The following is a 10,121-nucleotide window of genomic DNA, read 5'->3' as shown; positions in this document are numbered from 1 at the left end:
AATAGAGAATTATTCAAATGTGCACCAGAAGGATTTCCAAAAGTTCAGGAAGATCGATTCAAAGAGTACAAGGCGTTTAACAAGTTGAGAGGCTTTATCAAGTACTGTTGTCTGGAGACTTTCGGGGAACACTGAAAGAACACGCACAATATTCTGAATTTAGCACAGAGAGAATTCTCTAGCCTGGAAGCTCCCAAGCAGCTGCCCTTCAGCCACAAACCCACTAGGGGGCTCAGGCGAGCCACTACACTAAGCCTTACATTTGCAATCCGGGGTCTTTTCATATGGAGGAGGTTTTCCTGCAATGTGGGTGCCGAGTTCCACCTGCAGCCGTTTCTCTCCAAGGTTCCTCACTGCCTCATTTCCGTGTTCTCCTTGTCATTTCTCCATGCCTTCTCAAACCACCTTTGATCTGATTTAAGAAGAAACAACGGGAAAACCACAGGAAGATAACAAATGGAGGACGAGGATGTGGGGAAGCTTGGAGGAAAATCAGTGTGTCGGCACCTGAACGACAGGAAAACCTCTGTGCATAAGAGACCCAGACAGCAAGAAAGGAACACAAGTTTACTTTGCAGGATTACTGATATAGCATATGAAGCACACGGAACAACTGATAACATACTTTATTATCATCATTCCTTGAACTTGCTAGGTCTCCTGAGCAAGGTCTGCTGAAATCATTGGGACTGGCTTCCAGGTGGTAACATTTAGACCCGCCTGAGGGGACACGAAGTGCCATTCTGACAGTTTCTCACCTAAGCAGCACCACTATGCACTGTCTGAAGCAAGCGCAGATCAGAGTTTGTTTACTCCATTGGTACCCTGCCTTTCTCCCTGATGGGGACCCAAAGCTGCTCTCATCGTTCCCCGGTCCTCCATTTTATCCTCATAGCAACCCTGAAGGGTAGGGTAGGCTGAGAGTGTGTGACGGGCCCAAGGTCACCCAGCAAGCTCCCATGACAAAGTGGGGATTAGAACCTGGGACTTCCATATCCTAATCTAACATACTAATCATTACACCACACTGCCTCTCAGTTGCTCACCCCCTCCCCGGTTTCTCCAACCCCTTTTCTTAAAATGCACCAGTCAATCTTAGCTCGTTAGTTGACTCATCAGAGTGCACCTTGATAGAAATACAATGAATGAGATCTCTTTAGTATTAACAGCCTTTCAGGGCTCCCGTTCTCAGAGGGATCTTTGAGGCGATCTTTACATCTTCACAGCTTGCCTCCTACTCTACACCACTTTCTCATGTTTAAAAAATACTTGACAGACCTGAAATTTTTCTTTTGGAATATTTCTTCGCGCTCCCCTTGCTAACACCAGAGCTTCTTCGACTCTGTGGCTGGCCAAAAGATCCTGGATCTGTCTTTCCAGTGGCAGCGGCACCAAGATGTATACCCCTTTAGTGGTCGCCACAATAACTTTGCCTGGATTTTTTAAAAAAAGAAATATGCCATTTAAATTTTTTACCGTGACAGAGAATTTATCTAGATAAATTTAAATACAAAAGTTAATGAGATGCCTAAATTGCATAACATTTTCGAAGTGGAAAACACCTCACTGCAAATTCAGAACAAGACCATGATAACTTCTGTCTGAGAGCACCCTAGGCAATGGTGCTTTACCCCAAATCAGGATGGCTGGGCGTGTCTTCTTTCTCTTAAGGACAGGGCCTCCTACCCTTAAACACCTAGTAGAGTACAGTCTGGGGTGTTCCCTCTAAGCTGAGTTAGTGTGAGCTAGATCACAGCTTTTTAGCCTCCGGCTCACACGTTTTTGTCTCAGCTCATGAAGGATGGCTCCAGCGCAAACTAATTTATGCAACAGCCAAATCGCTAGCTTACAACTTTAATGCCAGTAGCTCACAAAGCAGATTTTTTTGCTCACAGGGCTCCACAGCTTAGAGGGAACATCAGGACTGGTTTCAGGTTTCCTTGGACTGGAAAAAAATTTGTTTCTGCAGAGGCCGATGTTTTGTGGTTGCTCCCACGGGCACCTCCTTTTCCTGCCCTCCTGCCTGCCTAAGTGTCCTTCTTTTTCCCTTTCTCCAATGGCCCTGGGCAGCATAGGGCAAGGCACCTGCCACTGCTGCCTAAAACACCACCACTCTGCACCACCTGCACACCCTTCCACCATGGCATACTGGGTGGTGCATATGGCAGGAAGCATGGGTGGTGAGACGCCAAGCAGAAGGACAAGGGGAAGGGCACACGGGCAAATGACAGGGCAGGCACAGGGGCAACAGGTCGGTGGCAATGGGCCCCACACCAGAGGCCAGAGGCCCTGGAAACTGACCCACCTTAGGGTGTTCTGATGCCGGCCCTGAGTGTACAGTGTCTATAGTACAGTGTACAATATAGTATTCCTCATCCTGCCCCATCCCAAGTACTTAATACCATCTGACAAAATCTGTAAGTCACATATTATGTAACAGTTACTGCAACGTAAATAAGCAAGATGTGCCCTGACCTGGGTAGCCCAGGCAAGCCCGATTTCGTCAGCTCTCGGAAGCTAAGCTGGGCTGACCCTGGCAAGTACTTGGAAGGGAGACCTCCAAGGAATACAAGGGCCGGGATGCAGAGGCAGGCAATATCAAGCCACCTCTTTGAAACGTCCAAACCCACTAGGGGTTGCCAGAAGTCAACCATGACTTCCAGGCGTACACACACACAATATTCACCAAAAAAGAAAAAAGAAAGAAAAAGTAAATAAGCAAGATGTAATTACAAGCACACTTTACTGTGAATTCTCTTATGATCATCCTGAAAATACACAGTAAAACATTCAGGTGTGAGATTCTTTTGGTATGTTTCCTGGGTCCAAGCAGACAGAAGTACTGTGGCTGCTATGGAACACCATACATATCATTCACATGTGAAATGTTTTTTTAAAAAAAAACAGCACAGTAATATGTTTTTGACAAGTCTCTATTTTCATTAGTATTTCCAGATTAAAAACAAGCTAGACGTAAGTTTTCCCCACATGCCACAGTACAAGGCTAACTAGACCACACCTTCAAAGTCCTGCAGGATGTGACCGTCCTTAAAGGCCAGAGTCTGCTTCTGCTGCTGGTCCAGCATGCTGTGAACTGTGATGAACTCCTCATCGAGAGCGACTACGTAAGGAAAGCAGAGGGCAGCCCCAATCACGTTTTCCGACCAGTGAACAGGAGCCCGCTGGGAGATGCCGTCAACAGTTGCAAACATACCTGCAAATTCGTAAAAGGTTGTTATCAAACAGCTAGCTGATTACCTGGCTGTCAAATTCTCTAAAAGGGATCAGATTCCCTATCGTAAAGACTCAGTGTAGGAAGAAAGGCGGGGATAATTTCTCTTATGGCTGAGATCTTGGAATTTAATACAATCCTCTTATGGCTAGACCTAAAAGATTTTTTCAATTTTTTGCATATTTCTAACTAATTTCTAATTTGCATATTTCTAACTAATTCATTTTTTTGCATATTTCTACTGCACTCAAGCACTCCATGGCGCTATTTAGATCAATAGGTGCCAGGAGCAACTGACTATTCCATCAATTTATTTATTTATTTAAATGCATTTTCGAATCGCCTAATCCCCACAAAGTGTGGGGCTCTAGGTGATGTACAGATGTAAAAACAATAAAACCATAAAAACAATAAAACCATAAAAATGACCATCAGAACATATAATTCATTAATAGTGAAAAGGGGAAAAAATGTAGTTCCCTCCCATTTCAGGCCTGTGGCTGCTTCATTGGCATGGGGGGGGGGGTAGACCCTTCAAGGGATAGGGATCCAGGAAGTGGGCCAACCATGATATAAGCCGTCACTGTCCTCAACCAAATGCCTGGCAGAACATCTCTGCCTTACAGGCCCTGCAGAATTGCATAAGATCCCACAGGACCCTGATGTTGTTTGGCAGAGAGTTCCCCTAAGTCAGGGCCAAGAAGGCCCTGGCCGAGGATAGCCGGATGTCTCTAGGGCCAGGGGACCACAAGCAAGTTGTTCTGTGAAGAGTGTAATGCTCTCCCGGGGATGTACTGGAGGAGGTGGTCCCGCAGATCAAGCGATCCGCTGCCATTTCCTGGCATGAACGTAGCATACATCAGAACTTAAATCAATGGCTGAGCTGCTAATGGGTATTTAAATGAGTTATTTAAATTTAATTTTAATCTAGTTGGAGCCTGTATTTCATGATGTACAGTTTTATGATGATGTAAGTCGCCCTGACACCACTTTACGGGGTAGGGCGTGGTATAAATCTCTACATCTCTAAATAAATAAAAATAACGTCGTATAGAAATATTGATTTCTATAGGTTTCATGTCTCCCCTGGAATGCCTCTTGCTGATACCCTGCTGTGTTGATTTCCTGTTGAAGCCAGATGGCTGAACATTTGGTCAGAGAAGCTCAATTGCCATGCCATATAATCCTTCACACTTCCATGCTGGAAGCTAGGCCAGCATGTCAGAAACTGCACGTACGCTGTGGGAGTAGGGGTTTGGGGGACCACATGACTGCAGGTGTGGCCTTCAAGACTACTGACCATTCAGAAGTTGTACCCATGCAACCCAACAATTGGACACTCCCATGTCTACTCCAATTGGCCCATGGCCAGGGCTAATTTGGGGACGGGGATTGCAGTATATCTGGTCATTCCCAATGAGAGGAACTCTCTCTCTTCTGTTCCTGCTATCTCTGCTGCTCTGTGGACTTACCCCTGAAATGCTCTTGTCCTGCCATGTGGTCTGGGGGAGAACAAAGGATCCCCTTGTGCCTTAGAGCACATGAAGGCAAGGAGGGGATGTTCCTCCTCAAACCCCCTTGGGGGTACCTGGACTATTCCAATGGACAATACTGAACTCTTGGATGCTACCCTGATGTTGGTAAATATGCTTCTTACTGTTTAGTTAAGGCAAAACTTGCCTAGGCTTGTTATTTTGAAATCCTTATTAGTCTGTGCTAAATTCTCTACTGAATAAACCTTATTCTTGTTTATACCTAGTGTCTGTTTTGATGTGTAACTGAATTCCAAGCTAAATCTTGCAGCCTAAACCGCTGACCAATTGCGCTACCTTAGTAAGATTAACTGCACAGCTCTGGATTGAGTTGCTAATGTGTTAAGTCCCAGAGGCCAGTTAAGACTCTGAACATTGCTCTTGGGCTGGAAAGGGACCCTAGTTAAAAAAGGTTCTGGTGGCTATTGTCTTGAAATCCAGAGAGCCTACATCTCTGGGTGATTGAGTAATGTTTTGAGCCAGTGTAGAGTTCTTTCCCCCATTCCTGGTCTGGCCTGGGGGGCAGAATCTATACAAACGTACACTCATCAATGACAGACCACTAATACCACACAAAAGCGGCTCTCAAGCTGTGGATGAGAGGACCCAAAAATGGGTGCCTTCCAAAGCAAGGAGGGAGGACTTTGCAAGGGAGACCTGAAAAGTACAGTAAATTTAGAAGAGGGTTCAAAAAGTTTGAGGCCATACAAGACGAACAAACAAAAATGGTATGTTAAGGGTCTGTGCTTTGGCTGCCTGTTCTAACCATTAGAAGGAAAGCCGTACTCAGGGACGCTCTGAAACCAACTACACGGTAGTTCTGAACACAAAGTGGGGGGATAATGTTTTAATGGTTTTTTTCTTCCAAACTAATGTGTGGAGAACATCACTCATGCATCCAGATTGAAAAGCATTAGATCCGTCAAACACAAACCCCACTCTCCTTGCTTGTCATCTTGTTAAGTGAGGGCAACATTTTAATTTGATAACTGTATTTTCTGGCAAGTATATATATATTCCAACGTCATAATCAGTAATATGAAGGTGAAGAAAAGGAATAAATGAAGCTGCACAACACACTTAACATTTGCACATAAACAGGCTACAAGTTTCTTAAAGTAAAGGTAAAGGTTCCCTTGCTCGAAAGCCAGTCGAATCCGACTCTAGGGTTGCGGTGCTCATCTCTGTTTCAAAGCCGAAGAGCCAGCGCTGTCCGAAGACGTTTCCGTGGTCATGTGGCCGGCATGACTAAACACCAAGGCGCACGGAACGCTGTTCCCTTCCCACCGAAGTGGTACCTATTTATCTACTTGTAATTTCTTGCTTTCGAACTGCTAGGTTGGCAGGAGCTGGAACTAGAGACGGGAGCTCACTCCGTCATGCGACACCCGGGTCTTGAACTGCTGAACTACCGACCTTCCACAGCCTGCAGTTCAGCGTCTTAACCACTTGAGCCACCGCATCTCCACAAGTTTCTTAAGACTACCTTAATTAAAGCCACATATATGGCAAACAATCTGATACCTGAAGTAACGTATGAATTGATTTACTGGATTGGTCCCTTTCTGCCAGAAGCCAATTCAGTGCTTCTGGAAGTTTAGGAGCAGGACCTTTCTATGTTTGTTCTCAGCCTCTGATGTTCACCATAAAGAACAGCCGTTTCAGCTTCCTAATACAAAGTAGGAGGACCAGAGTGGACTCTCACCTTGGCAACTGGCCTGTTTACTCCATGTGTCACTGGTCCTATTTCAGGGACAGCTCAAGATTTTACATGCATTTTAATCTTACAAACCAAACACCTGGACAGTCGAACCATAAATCAACAAAGAATCCAGTCTTCCCCCCAGGAATTTTTATAAATGCTTACAAATGGCATTTGCTTATAGAGACAGCTTTATTTCTATAATCTGTGAGCCAAATTCAAGAAGGTAAACACTGCAAACCAGAAACAGGCTGCTGTTGAAGACCTGAATCAGCAAGTAAGCTACAATCAATGTTCCCTCTAAGCTGGGGAGGCTTGTGAGCAAAAATTCTACTTGGTGAGCTACTGGCATGAAAGTTGTGAGCCAGCAATTTGGCTACTGCATAAATTAGTTTGCTCTAGAGCCTTCCTTCCTGAGCTGAGACAAAAATGTGTGAGCTGGAGGTTAAAAAACTGTGAGCTAGCTCACAGTAACTCAGCTTAGAGAGAACACTGGCTACAATTCTTCCTACATGAGAAATTCCAAGTAGTCTGTACCACATATATCCCACTGTCATTTCAATGAAGCCAACCAGGGGTACTGAGCTCAAGAATATTCTCTTGTAGCAGAAACGCCGTGGCAGAACTCTTCACAATTTAAGCCATGGCGTCAACCATGTAATGGCAGCATTTGAAATCCCAAAACTCTTTCTACAGTCAACTACACAAGACATGGACTATGACTTAGCATCCTGGTCCTATCCTTGGCATATTTCACAGAAACACCCTTTTTTCTGCTTGTCCATTATATGGAAATAGGATATCATCCACTGAGAAGTGGGATCGGGACTTCTCAGACTTCTGCACAAAGGATCAAATCTGTCTGAAGCGAGCTTTGTTCGGTCATGAAGAAAAGCACCTCCCCGCCACCACCACCACCAAGGACAGAAGAGACCCCTGCACCTGAAATCCCGTCAAATGTGACGCAACGAGCATTTCAACCTCACCTAATCCTCCAGGTCCGGCCAACAGGAATTCTTGTCTGCCTATTCTTTTCACAATCGGTCGCCTCTCTTCACTGGAGTACGGAAACAGATCCTGGGAGGCTCCGGTATTGTAATTCAGTATAATGTACTGGGTGGTGAGGGCGAGACATAAGTAGTGGCCGTCCACAGCCACGGCACAGGGCTGCTCCTGAGTGAAAACCTCCTTCACGATCTGGACTCTGTCCTCGTATACCAAGAACAGCTGGATGGTCCTCCGTTTGACTGAAACAATACACACCTCGACACAAAACGGGTCCCCGCTCACGGGGTTCTCATTCAACGTGAACGTCACCGCTCCCTTGATTCGAGCCCCCGTGGGGATGGGTTCCAGGTTCATCATGTTCACAAGCATGATGGCACTGTCGCAAAGCACCAGAAGCCTGTTGAGCGCCGAAGCCGCTTTCAACTCGCCCACGGCCTTTCTCACGCTTAGGTATTTGTGCAGCTGTTTGGTGACAGTAAAACTTGTTTTTTCATCTGGGGAGTTCTTTTCTTCCAAGAGGAAGTGATAAATGGAGCCGTCGTTGGTTCCGATGTACAGGTTCTTCCCACAGCATTCAATGCATTCAATGTTGATCCGAGCTTTGTCGCCCATCAGCATTTCCCGCTCAACTGCGGGGACCAGCTTGAAGGCCTTGACACTCATTGCGCTTCCCAGATGGTCTGCAAAGAGAGAGAGAGAGAGAAAGAGAACATGGAACAACAACATTTAAAATTAATCAGCCCAGACCTTCAGTTCACTAACATTCCAAAAACAGGTGCACTTTCCAAAAACAGAACAACAACAAAAACCCACAGACGTTCTGACTGTCATAAAAGGGGCCCATGCAAGTTACACTTCATTGTTCTTGCGCTGCTGCTGGATACTGCCTGCAGGGCCAGCTCACTCACTAGGCGAACCCGGCGCTCGCCTAGAGCGCGCCGGCCCATAGGGGCACCAAACTGGCACCCCACCCCCCATCCTGGTTCAGCTACAAACACTACTGAGTTTTAAACATGTTATGATCTTTCTGATGATATGAACACCAATTCCACCAAAGAACTTAGCCCTCTGGGCACAGAAGGGTCACTCAGCTGAGTCAAAGAAAAATCTAAGTAGGGGGGCTATTACATAAGGACACTCAAGTTGCAACTGACTTATGGCAACCCCAGCAAGGAACTGTCAAGGCAAGTGAGAAGCAGAGGTTGTTTGCAACTAATGCCTTTCTTTGCAGAGTCTTCCTTGGTGGAAGCCAGATGTGCAAAGCAGGCAAAGTTACAAAAGCAAAAGTGAGTGTTAAGAGCATAGGTGCCAGGGGAACGAGAGGTCCCCGGGGTACAGATCCAATTAATGGGTCCAAGCCGTGGTGGGCGCATGGGGGGGGGGGCACAGAAAGGGATCCTCGCCTAGGGTGCAAAATAAGCTGGGGCCGGCCCTGACTGCCTGCACACAATGAACATGTTGCTGCTTCTGTTCCAAGCCCCTAATGAACTGCTTGGCCTCCCCTTTGAACTACTGAGCTGTCTGCAGTCTCAAACCACCAGAGTGACAGAACTGCATCATATTCCACTTTAATCATACACATTTACCTGAATCTTTTGACCAGCATATGAGTCACTAACTATGGCACACTCTTCCCTGTTTTCATCTAATTTGTGCCCAAGTTAATTATACATTATGGCTTCAATCCTAAAGGCTCTTTCCAGGAACCAAACCGCACGGAATAACACGAGGCTTATTTCTGCGCAGATCAGTTTAGGATTGTTCTCTGTAACTATTCAACAGTTTAATGGAAATAATAATATGGATATAAAAGTCATAATGGTTTGATTAGACAAGGGTTCCACAACGGACACCCTGGCACCCACTAACACCTTTCCTGGCACCTGCCAAGTGTTTTGTTTTTTTTAATCATCTTTATTAATTTTAAATTAATGTACAATACAGCGTAATACAGTGCATCCATCTACAAGAATGTCATCTAAATGGAAAAAGTTGAAACCTACAAGGTTAACCAAGTGTTTTAAGAAGGTGGGCGGGGCCAGGTGGGGCTTTTGCCCAGCAGGACCTCTGATTGGCCACTGGAGATCTGACTCGTTGAGCAGATTCAAAAAAGCATTGCTTTCAGGGGCAGCTGCCACAACACAAGGATCTTCACCGCATGACTGAAGGTAAGCTGTGTGTACACAAGAAAATATTTTGAAATAGTATGTTCATTTTTTAAAGACATCCTCTAAGCAGAGCTTCTTGCCTCAAATGTTGAAGTGTTACTATTAGAGTTATGCATAATCTCACTTCCTGACATTTTGTGATTGGCTTCAGTGTTCCCTCTAAGCTGAGTTAGTGTGAGCTAGCGCACAGTTTTTTAGCCTCCGGCTCACACATTTTTGTCTTAGCTCAGGAAGGAGGGCTCCGGAACAAACAACAAACTAATTTATGCAGATTGCTCGCTCACAACTTTAATGCCAGTAACTCACAAAGTAGAATTTTTGCTCACAAGACTCCACATCTTAAAGGAAGTATTGACTGGCTTCGTGGCTTCACCTCCCTGTGTCAGAATTCCAAAGGTGCATGTGTGCTCAAAAGGTTGAGAACCTCTGAATTAGACCATTAAAAACACAAGAAGAGTGCTTTAAAACAAAGGGAAAGA

General features: G+C 45.4%; 1 protein-coding gene across 1 annotated transcript in view; it reads right to left on the bottom strand.

The window, feature by feature from the left end:
* TGFBRAP1 (transforming growth factor beta receptor associated protein 1) overlaps nt 1-10,121 on the bottom strand; it is a 30,477-nt gene that overhangs the window by 14,556 nt on the left and 5,800 nt on the right. Inside the window, exons 2-4 of the mRNA XM_015428580.1 lie at nt 7,453-8,154; nt 3,020-3,214; nt 1,279-1,433 (exon numbers count right to left, since the gene is read on the bottom strand). Of these exons, the coding sequence (XP_015284066.1) occupies nt 1,279-1,433; nt 3,020-3,214; nt 7,453-8,137 (1,035 nt within the window). The 5' untranslated portion in view covers nt 8,138-8,154. The remainder of the gene's footprint in view (nt 1-1,278; nt 1,434-3,019; nt 3,215-7,452; nt 8,155-10,121) is intronic.

The sequence above is a fragment of the Gekko japonicus genome, unplaced genomic scaffold, assembly GCF_001447785.1.
Source record: "Gekko japonicus isolate JY-2015 unplaced genomic scaffold, Gekko_japonicus_V1.1 scaffold718, whole genome shotgun sequence".
Lineage (NCBI taxonomy): Eukaryota > Metazoa > Chordata > Lepidosauria > Squamata > Gekkonidae > Gekko > Gekko japonicus.
Note: the sequence above shows the minus strand (reverse complement) of the source record. Positions and strands in the feature narration are given on the sequence as shown.